This window comes from Anomaloglossus baeobatrachus, chromosome 1 (genome assembly GCF_048569485.1).
Source record: "Anomaloglossus baeobatrachus isolate aAnoBae1 chromosome 1, aAnoBae1.hap1, whole genome shotgun sequence".
NCBI lineage: Eukaryota > Metazoa > Chordata > Amphibia > Anura > Aromobatidae > Anomaloglossus > Anomaloglossus baeobatrachus.
In genome coordinates, this window is record NC_134353.1 from 631,554,663 (window position 1) to 631,571,883 (window position 17,221).

At 41.7% G+C, this 17,221-nt stretch overlaps 1 protein-coding gene across 2 annotated transcripts in view; it reads right to left on the bottom strand.

Moving 5' to 3' along the window:
• The window catches only part of SLC7A8 (solute carrier family 7 member 8), a 65,475-nt gene that overhangs the window by 37,278 nt on the left and 10,976 nt on the right, over positions 1 to 17,221 (bottom strand). For both annotated transcript variants that reach the window (XM_075319101.1, XM_075319107.1), the window contains exons 3-4: positions 10,321 to 10,525; positions 10,086 to 10,237 (exon numbers count right to left, since the gene is read on the bottom strand). In XM_075319101.1, the coding sequence (XP_075175216.1) occupies positions 10,086 to 10,237; positions 10,321 to 10,525 (357 nt within the window). The remainder of the gene's footprint in view (positions 1 to 10,085; positions 10,238 to 10,320; positions 10,526 to 17,221) is intronic.

The following is a 17,221-nucleotide window of genomic DNA, read 5'->3' on the forward strand; positions in this document are numbered from 1 at the left end:
GCAGCAGACCCTCTCATGTCCGACAAGCGGCAGACCGTGCCGGGTGATGCTATGCGAGACTTGCAAGAGTCACTCGCAAGTGTGACTCTGGCCTAATGGTAGTATTCTACCCCATAGCTGACTTCACACCTGTCTCCTCTATGGAAATAGAAATAATGCAAATGAGCAGGAATAAAGAAGGAAAATACAGGGCACTACTTCCGACTAAACAATTCTGTCCGTATCACATACAGCAGTTACCTACCGCATACTGGTATAACCAGCGAGACTCAGCTGAAAAAATCTACTGCAGCTACGTGGTGCTCTCTCCAAAAGGCAGACAAGAAATGGGTAAGTATAAAGAAAACAGAGTAGGCACTCACCGATTTTTGCTGTGTAGAAAAAGCAGGCATTTATTTGTGCGCTGAAATTACATGTTGTGCGAGCGGGGAGGGGGAGAGACAGGACAGCACGTTAGACGACGGCCGTTTCGCACACAATGGAAGTGCTTCTATGGGTCTAACCCCGCGTTTAGAACTTTAATTATTGTTTTGATATGGGGCTAAGAACTAATAGGCAGGTTGTTGCTATCTACTTGCCTGTTCTCCCCGTTGTCAATCTCTGCCGGCACCGAAAAGTCATGGACCACTCCTATTGTCGAGTTTGCACAAACCTTCTGTTGAGGTCACATCAATAGGGCAGAGTCTTCTCTTCCACTCCACTCTGTTGACAGGGCGTATCTGCTGATTTCATGCTCATTGACTGCTGTCTAACTGGGGAAGCCGGCTGTCAATGAAGTGACACCCCATCAACAGAGCTGACGTGAAGTGGAACAGCTGTTCTGTTGATGCGATGTGAAGTGAAACAGAACTCACTGGCTGCACCAGGTGAGATCCCCCCATGCAGAACAGGCAGGTTGTTAGCCAACACCTGCCTGGTAGTTCTTAGCCCCATGTACGTGTACAAAAATAATAAAAGTTGTGGATATCCCATTTGGAGCTTTTTTTTTTAGTTACAGTGGAGTACTTTTCCATCATAATTTATGCCACTTTTGTGATGTAAATTCTGATTAATTTAAATAGCCCACTCGGCCACTTCCCGACATACAGTGTTAAATATATGGGCCTTTTTACTTAGGGCTAATTTTTATGGTCTTTAGCAAGGAGGCAGTGCTCATAGGATATAACAATCCAAAGGAGTCTAAAGACTCGCCCCTAATAATCCTGTGAGCTCCACTTACAGGATTAGACAATAAAAATTAGCAGTAAATAAAAAGGCCCATATCTCTGAAACCATGTCGGTTAGGGAAGCTGTGGGTTAAAATAAAGGGTTTTCCAGAAAATAAGACAGGGTCTTATATTATTTTTTTTTGCTTTGAAAAATGGGCTAGGGCTTATTTTCAGGGAATATAATATTTTTTTCCCATGAACAACAATCCACATTTATTCTTAAAGGAACCCAAACATCAGGATTTTCATATACAAGGTAAAGCCACTGCAGTACTGGCACTATCAGGCACAGGCTGTACATACCATTAGTGGGCAGCTCGGATGTTTAGGCTTTGAAATCCAAGTTTGTGAAGTTTAAAAATTCATCATCTTTTTGACCGACAGTTGTACCTCTGCTGATAATATCCGGGAGGGTTATGCACATGGATTCCCGCCCCCCCGCCGCATGTTACTCCCTCTCACTGGCTCTATACAAATTTCTCTATTCAGTAACACGGCGTTGGAGTTAGCGCCTGCGCATAGCGCTTATCTCCGGCGCCATGTTTCTGAAGCCCTCATTACCTAGTCTTGTGCCTGAGAGGGCGTCGCATGGGCCCTCACTTCTTCAGATCTCGTTGTGCCCGAGGGAGCGCGCGCGGTCACAACAGGACTGGAGAACAGCTGATCTTACCGATTAGCTGCAGCAGACGATATCGTAGCAGACGTCTGCTGCACATAATCGGTAAGAACAGCTGTAATCTAAAAGCTCTGATTGTGCCAGAACTGCTGCACCCAGTAACCTAAGTGACACATCATTGGATTCAGGGTCTCTTTACCTACATCACGCTGCTTTCAGGTGAGGTAGCAAAAAACAACTGTACAATTACCTTTAACCGATTACTTGAATTTTACATGTGCTGCCTGTGACATTAGCTACAAAAATAGTAATTTGTACAAAAATATTCCAGTCATAGGTATAGATATCAGTTATACAATGATGAGAACTTTCATAGATTAATTAAAGTCTTAAATGTAGTTGGTTTCCTAGGAATTGAGCTGTAAACAATAAGTAAAATATGAGTGTTCCCTTCAGAATGGATTTGAATTTTCTAAACAAGTAAATTACACAATGGCTTGCTTTTACAAGCGCTTTAGAAGTTTACCCATCTAAGGAGATGGGAATAAGCCTTATAATCCCTACTGTCAAGTGTATTAGCTAGGTGTATTATCATTATACTACATCACAATATTTATCAGTAAGTAGAACATAGCGTTTTTATCACATCTTTGGCGAACACCCAAGACTTTTTTTGAATATGGTAATTTAAAGAGGACCTATCACCAGACAAAAGTGGCCATTTTTTCCCCTCTTCTAATATTCCTGCCACTCTCAAATGTTCTGGTTTTATTATAGTGCCTAAAGGACTCAACCATGAGATTGAATTACATGCTTTCAATTATTTTTTTTTATTTCCATTTTTATCTTTATTTATACTTTACGATTTAATGCTCCCTTCTCTTTTTCCCGTTTCTTCCCTTTTGTTTTACGATTCATTGTTAATACTGCACTTTGATCAGATTTTTTTACCATAAATTTGGATTCAGTTCATTTACTACCAATTGATATATATTTTTATATTTTCTATTTTTATTTATATTTTGTTTTTCATTTTATTTTTTTTTTCTTCATTATCTCTTTTTTATCACCATTTTCCAATTTTCTACTTTTTATATAGATATTTGTATGTATGTTACAAGGCTTGTATCCTCTATATAAGACCTCTACTTATTTTTATGCCATTAAGGGCCAATCAGGATGAGCCAGGTAAAGCGCTAGGATTGGCACATCTAATGGATGCGACAATTCTGGGGCGGCTGCGGGCTGCTATTTTTAGGCTGAAGAGGGCCCAATAACCATGGGCCTTCCCAGCCTGAGAATACCAGCTCCCAGCTGTCTACTTTATCTTGGCTGGGTATCAAAATTGGGGGAGACCGCAGGCCGTTTTTGAAATGACTTATTTAAATGATTGAAAAAAAGCTGCATGGGGTTCTTCCTACTTTAATACACATCAAAGATAATGCACATAGCTGGGGGATGCAGCCTGCAGCCATCTGCTTTATCTGTGCTGGTTATTAAAATACGGGGGAACTTAAGCCATTTTTCCAATTATTTATTTATTTTTATTTCTACTTCTGGGTCCCATACAGCTACTGTGAGGGCAACCAATCACAGACGCAAGCACACCAGCAGTCTGACTGCAACCAATTACAGATGCTGTCACAGAGCAGAGGGAGGGCAGAATGAGCTGTGAATATTCATGAGATCCACTAAGCGGACCTGGAAGCAGTGTGACAGCCACGTGGGAGACTCGGTAAGTATAATTGTCCTGCTTTAATCCCCAATTTGCTTCCTTTTACTGCCCTCTAGCCCTTACTAACACCATTTTATAACATTTGAGTTCAGGTCTCTTATACTTATATGAGGTTCAGCATCCCGGATCAAGTTTGGGTTGACGTCTGGTCTCCTTTTTTTTAAAAAACAAAATCCAAAAAGCTGACCCTCACATCCAAGAAATGTGAACAGGTGCTAACTGAAAAAACATAGTAACTATAAAATGCATACAGCTGCACACTGAAAAGCCAAAAATGTACAAGGGAAAATATGGTACTGCATTACTGCAAAAGAGAGATATTTAATTTATGTATTGGCCAATGCATGTAAGCCCAGACACCAATGGCAAGGCAATCTCTGTAATCCGGGAACCTAACTTAAATGCCACTATCTAGGTCAAAAACATCCATGTCTGGGCAAAATGCCACTATTTGGACTACAAATCTTCAAATATGGGCAGCTAGGCTCCTGCTATAAAGATTATGAACACAGCCAGGTCTTAGGGCGGAGTGCTCAGTCAGAAAGACTCACTACAAAAATCAAAAAACTTGCCCCGCTCATCCAACAAATGTGAACAGGTGCTAACTGAAAAAACATAATATCTATAAAATGCATACAGCTGCACACTGAAAAGCCAAAAATGTAAAAGGGAAAATATGGTACTGCATTACTGCAAAAGAGTAGACACAGAGATTACCTTGCTGTTGGTTCCGGGATTACATGCATTATGCAATACATAAAATAAATATCTCTCTTTTGCAGTAATGCAGTACCGTCCAGGCTCGCTGAACCAGAATATTTGTGGGTTTCCTCATCTCCAATAGTAATAATATTGCTATTAGAATTGTGTTTTTTTATTAATGAGCAGTATTGTATAGTACGCTTACTATGTGGTGGTAATATGTGGTCTGGTCATAGAGTTGTGGTATTTTTGTCTTGTATGTGGCATCATTTGGTCACAATATGGTGTTAATATGTAGTCTGTTCATGGTGTAGTGATGTGTGTCTTTTGTATGTGGTATTATTTGGTCACAACGTTGTGGTAATATGTGGTCTAATCATGGTGTGGTGGTATTTTTTTTCTTGTATGTGGTACTATTTGGTAACTATGTGGTGGTAATATGTGGACTGGGCACAGTATGGTGGTATTTGTCCTTTTATATGTGGTACAATTCAGTGACTATGTGGTGGTAATATGTGGTCTTGTAACGCTGCGGCAGTATTTCGTGCATATTGGCTTGTGGCTGCTAAGGAAAGAGATTCAGTGGAACAGAAGTTGAGGTGACAGATGGACAGGAGGTTGTCATTTCCAATCTGAGCAGGGTTCCATTAGTGCTAATTTTCAAAACTTGTAGAAAACCCTTTAATACGATTTACCATACTAAAAAGTGACACCTAGTGACTAGGACAACATGGCCCTCACAGGAGGCAATGAGACTATACATGAAGGTACAGGGGGGTAAAACGCTTCTACTTTTAGCTGCTGTTACTTGTATTTTGTGGTTGAGGAAAGTGCGTGAAAATGGATGTGGCTAACAAATGGATATTTGTTTGTTAGTTTTGTTTTAAAATGGGCAGGGTTTCCTAGCAGAACCAGGGAACCTATTAAAAAATTTGAATCCCACCACTGGAAGTATTGTTTTTTTATACCATTTTAATAAATAATACACATGAACAAAAATCCAAAATACTGAAATTGAAACATTTTCATATAATTTTAATTCCATTTTTTCTATCTATATCCAAAAATTTTGCAGCTTTTTTTCAATATATACTGTTAATAAAGCAAGTGTTTTAGCATTGATTGGATGGTTTGTGACCTTCCTTGTAACTGTGTAAGGGCTCATGCGCACGTAACTGCTGAATATTCTGCAGCCATTTGACAGCACATGTGCGCTTCAAATCGCTGCAGAAACTGCATAATGGATGCAGTTTGTTAAAAAAAAAGCCGATTTCATGCGCTATGGCTGCTGCCCCCACCATAGACAGAGTGGGAGCTGCACCCTAAGCCCTAATGGCTCATGCGCACGTTGCCGAATTTCATGCATTTACGCTGCGTATTGCCCTACAGTGTAAATGCATGCGTCCTGCGTCCCCTGCACAATCTATGTAGATTGTGCATGATACGTGCGCACGTTGCTTTTATGAACGCAGTGATTTAAGTGCTAAAATTTTGACCCAAATCAGTGTGTTCATAAAAGCAGCATGTCAATTATTTTTGCGTTCTGGATGCAGCTCCCACTCTGTCTATGGTGGGGGCAGCAGCTATAGCGCGTGAAATCGGCTTTTTTTTCTGCAGAAACACTGCATCCATTATGCAGTGTTTCTGCAGCGATTTGACGCGCACATGTGCTGTCAAATCCCTGCAGAAATTTCTGCAGGGACACGACGCAACGTGTGCACACAGCCTAAGGCCTCTGCCACACTCACGTGAAAATCACGCACGTGCCGAGAGACACGTATTTCCCCTGTGTCTTGCATGCAGGTAAGTACGTGTCTCTGGTACGTGCGGGCCATGTGTGTTCTACGTGTGCTATCCGCGATAGCACACATAGAACCGGTAATTTACATACTCACGTGGTCCTTCCTGCTGTCCGCGCTGCTGTCTGTGGTGCTGATCTTCGGTCTCCAGCCCTGCTGTCTCCCAGCTGCTGCCAGGCAGTGAAGTGAATATTAAATGAGAATAATGAGCGGCGGTCGGCAGCAAGAGGCAGCAGCGGCAGAGACAGGAGGGCTGGAGAAGGTGAGTAAATGTTTTGGGTTTTTTTTCACTGACACGTGTTTTCTCTGGCGCGTGTCACACGGGACCGCATCCACACTACACCCGTGTGGTACGGGTGCGGGCCGTGTGACACCCCTGCTGCCGGAGAAAACACTGACATGTCAGCGTTTAGAAAAACGCACACGTACAAACGCACACGGACACACGTTCCGTGTGGTTTTACGTGTGTGTGCCTGCTACAATAGGGTAGCATTGCTTAACGTGTCTCCGTGCCGCCGGTACGTGCAAAAAATGACAAACACGTGCCGGCAGCACGGATGTGTGTCGCAGGCCTAAGGCTGTGTACACACATTGCATTTTTGTCGCATTTTTTGATACGTTTTTGCTTGCAGATTTGTCACAAAACTGCAAGCAAATCCTGATGCAGAAAAGTCAATGAGGACACTGAAGTGTAGTGCACACGTTCAGAATTTTCTCCTTGCAGATTGGTGCAGAAAACAATCTGCAGCATGTCAATTCTTTCTGTGTTTTTCACCATTGAAAGCAATGAAAAAAATGCATAAAAAAAAAACGCATTGAATAATGCATCAAAATGCATTTTTTTTTGCTGTATTTTTCCTGCCAAGAGATTAGGAAATAGTGCAGAAATTTCTGCAACCAAATTTGCAACGCTTAATATGCAACTTAGCGCTATGGACTCCTTGTAGACTGACAACCATCCACAATTTATATCAGCGACCTCATAGCAGATATTCTTTAGAGACTTATGCAAGACCTGCCTGAACGGCATCATATGCATTTAATAGGGAATTGCAGTGTGTTGATTGCACTCTAACTACTCTTATAATGCTGTAACATCATTTCTGTATACACAGGTTCTGTGGCGCTCTTGTGACACTTTTACTTTATTATTCTTTTGCACGGACATTGTTCAGCTTTTACAACTGGTATATCTACATAGGAACAAATTAATGGTCCAAGTTCCATCATTAATTTGTCAATTTATGACTCTAAGGCAATTAGGTGCATGTGTGGTTTTTCTCAGGCATTTCATAATAAGCTGTGCACACATTTTGGGTATGTGTGCACGCTGAGCATAATTTTTGCATAAATTTTGTACAGCCAAACCTGCATCTTCTAGCAGAAAAAAAACACACCAAAAAACTAGGTGCTTTTTGCACCTGATGACACTTTTGATGTGTTAATTAGGTGTGGTTTTTTTGCCATGCATTTTCCATAATGAAGTCAATGGGTTGAAGGGCTGAAGAATGCCTGGAAAACACACACCAAGAGTTGACATGCTGTAGTTTTTTCCTGCACCAAATCTGCAAGATAAAAAAAGCAACGTGCACACAGCACTTCAGAATTCTCATTGACTTTTCTGGCATAATGATAGACATGCATTTTTGTAACAAAAGTGCACCAAAAATGTAACATGCGCATACGGCCTTTATAAGATTCACTTTGACATTTTTTGGCTTACTTATCCAGGGTCGCTTATATAGCATTTTGTTCTAATATCTGACCTTTTTGGATTTATTCTTGTGTTTTGATTATCAGCCTTTTGCATTATTCTAACCTAATGGAAGCATTTTTATATTTAGTTTTCCAATTCCTGACAGGCTAGCACACATAGCCAGTCTTCCTACCAGCAGCTGTAACTTTTATACTCCAGGAGGAGCACCAGTGGGTTTTTTCTATATACATATTGCTTTTTAGTTATTGCTAGTTTTTTTTCTTTACAAGGGGGATTGGCTCACAGGATAATCTGGGGGCAGGTCTTCATAGCCGTATAGCAGATTTGTTTATTTTTTTGAATAATAAAAGAGTAATACTCAGCAGAGCAGTGAGAATAAAATAAGAGCAAAAACTGGCCACTTTTCATCTGGTGACAGGTTCTCTTTAACAACTTTATAACAATAGCATTTACAAAAAATTAATTCTAAATGATTTCTTTCTACGCTGGAAATCAAATTAGAGAACAACACACAATTTTCTAAATGTTGCGGTCATTGTGTAGTCCTATGTGATTTTATCCCAACATGAGTAACATCCCAACAGCTTATTTCATAAATTGAATTTATTCCAAAGCACATAATAAAAATGTAAATGAGATAAAGGAAAAAGAACACTGACCAAAATTAGAGAACACTTTCAGATTCCTGCAAGTTATTGGTGTTAACCTGGCACCTTGTGCTAATTTCCTTAATTATCTGATAAACCCTATGTAACTGGCAGCCTAACTTCCCAGTTTGCACTGACTTTGCAAAAATGGTGTGCCATTCGAAAATGACTGAAACCCTCCGGCAGCAGGTTGTTCAGATGAAGGCCAAAGGGGTAACCCTATCAGCCATAGCAAGAGACGTTGGTCATTCCAAGTCTGTGATTTCAAGAATATTGCATCTTTTCAACATCATAAACTCTTTCAAGTCCCCCAAGAAGGCTGGTCGCCCTCGAAAGACATATGCAAGAGAGTACTTAATAATGCGGTGCAACACTTGTTTCAACACTGCAGCTGGAATTGCTCGCCAGTTCAATACTGAACAGGGTAAGAATCTGTCATATCATACAGTGTCATGACATTTAAGATCATTTGGACTGAAAGCCCCCTGTGCAGTGACCAAACCTCTTATTAGCAGAAAGAATCAAAAGGCTAAACTCACCTTTGGTAAGGAGCATGTTATGTGAACAGAGGAGAAGTGGTCCACAGTTCATTTTAGTGATGAAAGCAAGTTTCATTTATGTGGGTCTGATGGGAAACATTATGTTCGTCTATAAACTGGAGAAGGACTGCACCCAAAGTGAAGTCAGTGAAAGGTGGTGGAGGAAGTGTCATGGTTTGGGGAATGTTTTCTGCAGCAGGAGTTGGATCTCTCATACAGCTTCATGACAGAGTGAATGCAAGTGTGTATCAGAACCTTCTTCAACAACATGTGGTTCCTTACTTGCGTTCATCACTCATTCAGCCAGCAATTTGCATGCAGGACAATGCCCCCTGTTCCACAGCAAAATGGGTAAAGCAGTTCCTTGAACCAGAAACCATTGAATTAATGAAATAGCCAGCCCAGAGTTTTGATCTAAGCCCAATAGAAAACCTCTGGAAAATCCTTTGTGACAAAGTTATGGCCAAGAAACCCACAACAGTTAAAGAACTGTGGAAGAGACTGGAAGAAGGGTGGACCAAAATCCCACCAGAGCAGGGTGAGAAACTAGTAGTGATGTCTTGTGGCTGCAGATGTGCTGAAGTCATTCAAAGCAAAGGCCTGTACACTTCCTACTGATTGGTGACTGTTGTTACCTTCATAAAATTTAGTTATAATCTTTCTCTGTGCTACAGTCATTGCTGTTCTCTAATTATGATCATCACGTTTTGGGGAAAAAAATGGTTTTATGTTGATAAACTTGGAATCTTTTGTAACACACTGTTCTAGTGGTATGGTGTATCCCTTAGAAAAAAACTTCAAATGTTGATCAATGTAGATTACATTATTTCTGAAAAAGCAAGAGATCATACATTGTTCTCTAATTTTGATCTCTAGTGTAGATCTACTTTACAGTCTGGAATTTTTGCAGTAAACTACTAATTGCTAAAATAAATTACATGTTCTTCCAGTGTGCTAAATTGTCTTAATTACTTTATTACAGCAAACTGTTGATATAGATCCTCAATAAAATATACAAAAATGTTCATCAACTCCTATAGATAGTTCTAATCAGCTAAAGACCACAGATAGGACTTCGGTGGACGACACAAACTGATAAATAAATTGACTGTTATACTCACATAGACAGACAGCTGCCAATAGACGCAGTCCCGATTCAGGTGCAAAACATGTTGGGAAGAGAGGTTGTAGAACATAATTTGAAAAGGTCAATGCAATGACTGCCTGGTTTGTAGGATAAATGACCAGCACTGCAATCCAGAGCCGCAGGAAACTGCAAAGCAAAATAGATTTGGTTTAACACAGAACTGAAATCAAAATAACGCCATGTTCTTATTGGAAAACGACAACACTTACCCTGCTAGCCCACCAAAGATGTCCTTTACATATGAATAGTCTCCCCCGGATTTGGGTATGGTGACTCCAAGCTCTGCATAACATAGGGCACCAACGGCAGTGATTACTCCGGTGACGATCCACACAATAAGGGCCATACCCACTGAACCAGCATTTTCTAGTACTCCCTTTGGAGATACAAATATCCCAGAGCCGATAATATTTCCTACAAGACAGGATTTCATAGAACATTAGTGGGATCACCATGAAAGACAATTGTGTTCACAGCAATAAGTGTCGTGGAAAAAACATAAAGGAAACTATGAGTGAGGAGTTACAGTCTCAGTAGAGTATTACATACACTGGAGATCAAACTGAGAGAACACACAATTTCCTAAATGTTAATGTCATTGTGTAGTCCTATGTGATTATATCCTAACATGAGTAAACTAGCAGTATTTTAAAAGGTTATTTCATAAATTTAATTTATTGTAAAACACATAACAAAAATGTAAATGAGATAAATGAAAAAGAACACTGATCAAAACTAGAGAACACTTTCAGATACCTGCAAGTTATTGGTGTTGATTAAGGAAATTAGCACCAGGTGCCAAATTATCTGACAAACCCTATGTAACTTTGCAGTTTGCACTGACTTTGCAAAAATGGTGTGTCATTCCAAAGTGACTGAAACCCTCCGGCGGCAGGTTGTCCAGATAAAAGCCAAAGGGGTGACCCTATCATCCATAGCAAGAGAAGTTGGTCATAGCAAGTCTGTGATTTCGAGAATATTGCATCTTTACAACATCACAAACTCTTTCAAGCCCCTCACGAAGGCTGGTCACCCTCAAAAGACAAATGCAAGAGAGGACAGGATAATGCAGAGCATCTCCATGGGTAATGATTTCAACATTGCAGCTGGAACAGGTTAAGGATCTGTCTTGCCATAGTGTTACGACGTTTAAGAGCATTTGGACTGAAGCCCACTCTGCAGTGACCAAATCTCTCATTAGCAGAAAGAATCAAAAGGCTAGACTCACTTTTGGTGAGGAGCATGTTGTGTGGACAGAGGAAAAGTGATCCACAGTTCATTTTAGTGATTATTATTATTATTATTTATTATTATAGCGCCATTTATTCCATGGCGCTTTACAAGTGAAAGAGGGTATACGTACAACAATCATTAACAGTACAAGACAGACTGGTATAGGAGGAGAGAGGACCCTGCCCGCGAGGGCTCACAGTCTACAGGGAATGGGTGATGGTACAATAGGTGAGGACAGAGCTGGTTGCGCAGTGGTCTACTGGGGTGAGGGCTATTGTAGGTTGTAGGCTTGTTGGAAGAGGTGGGTCTTGAGGTTCCTCTTGAAGCTTTCCACGGTAGTGATGAAAGCAAATTTCATTTATTTGGGTCTGATCATTGACAAACTGAGGAAAGACTGAACCCAAAGTGTTTTAAGAAGTCAGTGAAAGGTGGTGGAGGGTGTGTCATGGTTTGGGGAATGTTTTCTGCAGCAGGAGTTGGGTCTCTCATATAGCTACATGGTAGAGTGAATGCAAGTGTGTATCAGAACCTTCTTCAACAACACATAGTTCCTTACTTGTGTTCATCACTCAATCAGCCAGCAATTTTCATACAGGACAATGCCCCCTGTCACACAGTAAAATGGGTAAAGCAGTTGCTTGAAACAGAAAACATTGAAACAATGAAATGGCCAGACCAAAGTCCTGATCTAAACCCAATAGAAAACCTCTGGAAAATCCTTAGTGACAAAGTTATGGCCAAGAAACCCACAACAATCCAAGAACTGTAGAAGAGACTGGAAGAAGAGTGGACCAAAATCACACCAGGGCAGTGTGAGAGACTAGTGATGTCCTGTGGCCGCAGATGTGCTGAAGTCATTCAAAGCAAAGGCCTATAAACTTCTTACAGATTGGTGACTGTTGTTACCTTCAGAAAATTTAGTCATAATCATTCTCTGTGCTGTCTCTAATTTTCATCTCCAATGTATAGTACTACTTTACGTCTTGTTAAATCACCATACAAGATTCCTTATACAATCTTATTAGGTATTTAGTCTTTTAACTTATAGTATGAAACTTGTGCTTGAAGATTTCTGTATTTTCCCCTTCATGGACCATTATTTCCGACTAATTGCCTTAATACCAAATTAAGATTTGCTGACTTAGTTTCCAAATGATATAAACAAGGTTACATTGCTATTAATTTACCCTGTCGTGGAAAAGTTCATTAAGGAATTCTACTGCTTCCAGAACACACAGAATCCTATTACATTTTCAGCATGTTATAAGGTCTAAACCCAGACAGTCTTGTGATAAGAATTAACTGCTTACAGCTTGGCATATCATGAGACTGAATTTACCTACCTGAGGATAATCCTAAAAGCTCCACAAGATCATACCTACAGGAACCAGACTACAATGTACTACATGGAACCAGTCTGGGAAAAGTTCTGTAAAATCCTATTCGGTTCCTCCTTGTGTGTATATAAAGATAAGTGTTAGACAGGTGTGGAAAGAATGCTGCAAAGTAAGAATGTGTTCCAAAATAGAAATGGTAATGTTACTTTTTATCAATTAACAAATTACAAAGTGAACCGTCCCTGTATACACTAGCACAGATAAAGAGACCTTTAGAAGAAGTATTTCTAAAGATCTGTTATCGTATGCTAATGAGCGTGGGGACTAGTCCTCTGGGCGTTGCTTCCCTTGCCAGTCGGCCCTCATTAGCATGTTAGTACGCCCCTGTGGGTGTGCTAAGATGCTAATGAATGTGCAGCGTCACATCATGACCTCAATCACCTCTACGCTGCCATCGCCGTTGGATTTCGGCTCAGTGCACATGACCCCGGACTTTCGGTCATGCACACTACTTCAATTTGAAGTCAGGATGCGTACACCCGACTTCATAGTGCGCATGATCGAAAGTCCGGGATCATGTGCACTGAGATGAAATCCAGTGTTGGGCGGCGATGGCAGCGGAGAGGTGAGTAAGATCATCCTCTGACGCTTCGCATTCAATACCATGCACAGGAGCGTGCTAACATGCTAATGGTGCCAACTAGCCAGGGGAACTAACATTCAGGGGACTAGTGCCCTCGTTCATTAGCATACGATAAAACATCTTCAGAAATACCTTTTCTAAAGATCTCTTTATTTATGCTAGTGTATACAGAGACGGTTAAGGGTGCTCTACACGTTGCGACATCGCTAGCGTTTGCTAGCGATATCGCGTGCGATAGCCCCCATCGGTGGCACGATATGTGGTGATCGCTGCCGTAGCGAACATTATCGCTATGGCAGCGTCACACGCCCATACCTGGTCAGCGACGTCACTGTGACGGGCGAACAATCCCTCCCTCAAGGGGCAGGTGTGTTCGGCGTCAGAGCGACGTCACTGCAGCGTCACTAAGCAGCCGGCCAATAGAAGCGGAGGGGCAGAGATGAGCGGGACGTAACATCCCGCCCACCTCCATCCTTCCGCATTGCCGGTGGAGGCAGGTAAGGAGATGTTCGTCGTTCCTGCGGTGTCACACATAGCGATGTGTGATGCCGCAGGAACGACGACCAACATCGTACCGGTGGCAGCACTGATATTAAGGAAATGAACAACGTGTCAACGATCACCATTTTTGAACGATTTTGTGCTTGTTGATCGTCGTTCATTTGTGTCATACGCTGCGATGTTGGTAATGGCGCCGGATGTGCGTCACTACCGACGTGACCCCGACGATATATTGTTACCGATGTCGCAGCGTGTAAAGCCCCCTTTAGGCAGGGATTAGCAATATGTACCCAGAACTGCTCGTGGTTCTGGGTGCATATTGGACCTGACAGGTTCCCTTTAAATTATTGGGCGGTCCCAATAATTTTCTTGGAAAGGGAATGGAGCTGGCACAGGGATGTGGGCCAGGGCTGAATTTTAGTCCCAGTCTGTCCCTGGGTGTGGTATTAGGTAATAATAGTTCTACCATCAGGAATGAAGGCAGTAATTATTTTTACAGAGGGTTAAAGGTACATTGCACTGTCCCCTCCCATTACAGAATGTTTTTGATTAGTATGAAATGAAATAACGCAGCTATAGCTTATCAGAGGCGGAAATCAGCAGAGCTGATAACAGTTTCATAAAATGCACTCGCCTGCAAAAAGAAAGGTAACTCTTCCATTGCTAACACAAATCACAGTCTGGTAGTCTGATGGGAAAGTGAATTCTATTTGGGCATTTTTTATTTGTGCACAGTGCACACCTGTGGGGTTTTTAATTGTTTTCCCCTTTCTGGGTGGAATCTAGCAATTCAAGATGTTTTAGCTTGAACCATCAATTGTGACTTTTAAAAAGTAAAAAAAATTGGCACAACTTCCCTCCAACCACCCCCAATCACTCCCCCAATGTGTTTTGCATATGACCGCATTTTGCAGTAATTTTTGCTAGTTAATCTATAAGAAAGTCTGGTGGCATGCATGCTCTTCTGAGGGGGGCACACCCTGCAGCCTGGGGGCCACATGCGTCCCACAATACCATTCCCCAAATATATTTTACTCCTCTGTGTTCATTATCTCTCAAACTATGGGGATAGCGCTCGTTGCATGGCTATCTTCACTCTTTATTTTTGCCTGCTAAATAGGGATGATAAGGACAATCTTTGTCTACATTAGTGGAAGTTCCAGAAATACAAGCCCCACTTATTATATCATGGCATATATAGCAATATCGATATATATACCTTGGATCAGAATACCACTTCAAATTTTACGCAGCCCTTTGGAGTGGTACAGTCACAAAATTTAGTATTCGGACCAAAAAACGTTTTGCACTTCTTACAGTGTAAACAGAAAGCTGTGGGGGTTATACAGATTTTATGAATATGGAGGACTATATGGTAGCAGGTTTAGTAGTCCTCTATTGATAATCTCCTGCTAACAAAAGTGATTTTATCAAAACTATAGCAAGCAGTCAAGTAAGTGACACATCGCTAGATTCAGGGTCTCTGTCCGGCCTTGAGAAACTGAATCTCCAGTGCCTAGTTTGCTTGCAGTCAGGATTCTGTAGTTCCAGCAGGTGGTCTGATCATGTGACCGCAAATATCCGATTTGCATACTTCTAATCAATTTCCAACTAGACGTATCTGTACTTGCTCAATTCACTTGTATTGAGCAAGGTCATGCATGTCTAGTCGGTATGTGACTGCATGTATGCAAATCGCATACTTTACAGTTACAAGTGGGGAATGTGAATGAGGCTGTTGCCGACTTCCCAATATTAGAAATATCTCTAATGTGTCTGTGTGCATGTATGCAGTGTATCTATGTATGTCAGTGTATATGACTGTGTCTAGATCTATGTCTATTATTTATGTTTTTGTGAATTTCTCTTTAAATATGTATGTGTACGTATGCCTGTATGTGTATGTATCTGTGCATGTCTATGTGTGGATGGGGCCCACTGAGACTCTTTTGCCCAGGGCCCACAAAAACCTGGTGCCGGCCGTGGCTTTATATATACCTATGTGGCTGTGATGCTCAGGTCAGGAGAGTCAGGCACTGATATGTATGGAGGTCTGAATGAGCCCTAAAGCCGGTTTGAAATGTATTGTTAGCAGGACACCCAATCCTGTAAACAGAGATGCACAGGATAACACTCATATGAACCACTATAAACTGATCTGTGTAAAGTTGCTGTCATTATGAATTTTGTCACAATACACACCTATGTGCACTGCTTGCACCTAGTCAGTATTGAAACTGTTAAAAATTACAACCACTGACTTTGCCCTCAGCATTAATATGCTGTACTTTAATTTTGCTAGGTATAGCGTCTTTTTAACCTTTGTTCTTTTTATATCTATAAAGTATAATCCTCCTGGATCATAGTAAAGAATTTAGGGCCTTCCACCTGTGATGATGTATGACACTACCACAATGGACTTCATACCTCGGAGTAAGAAAGGTTATTGAGGTCCAAATGCAGAGAGAGAAAACACTTACAGCAATTATTAGAACAAAAGGTCATAGCAAAAGTAATGTGATTTCCGAATTAGCATACAATGCAATCCATGCAGTAAAGGTTCACGAAAAGTACATGCAAATACCTTATCTGCAATCACTGTACTGGTCGTAATCTAGAGAATAAATTGCTGTTAGACACCTCTGACAGCACCACATATCAACTGAGAATATAGGGATCGGGCATACTAGGGTACCTTCACACTTTAGCGATGCAGCAGCGATCCCACCAGCGATCTGACCTGGTCAGGATCGCTGCTGCATCGCTACATGGTCGCTGGTGAGCTGTCAAACAGGCAGATCTCACCAGCGACCAGCCCCCAGCCAGCAGCTGCGCTTGCCCGGAGCCGGCGTCTGGAAGCTGCGGACACTGGTAACTAAGGTAAACATCGGGTATGGTTACCCGATGTTTACTTTAGTTACCAGCGCACACCGCTTAGCTTAGCGTGTGCAGGGAGCAGGAGCCGGCACTGGCAGCGTGAAAGCTGCGGAGGCTGGTAACGAAGGTAAATATCGGGTAACCACCTTGGTTACCCGATGTTTACCTTGGTTACAGCTTACCTCAGGCTGTCAGACGCTGGCTCCTGCTCCCTGCATATTCAGGATTGTTGCTCTCTCGCTGTCACACACAGCGATGTGTGCTTATCAGCGGGAGAGCAACAATAAAAAAACGAACCAGGGCTGTGTGTAACGAGCAGCGATCTCACAGCAGGGGCCAGATCGCTGCTCAGTGTCACACACAGCGAGATCGCTAATGAGGTCACTGCTGCGTCACAAAAACGTGACTCAGCAGCGATCTCAGCAGCGATCTCGCTGTGTGCGAAGTACCCCTAACATTCAATATGCTTAATCATTCTTTCCCTTGAAGGGGTTGTTCGATCTAAATCCACAAGTCTGC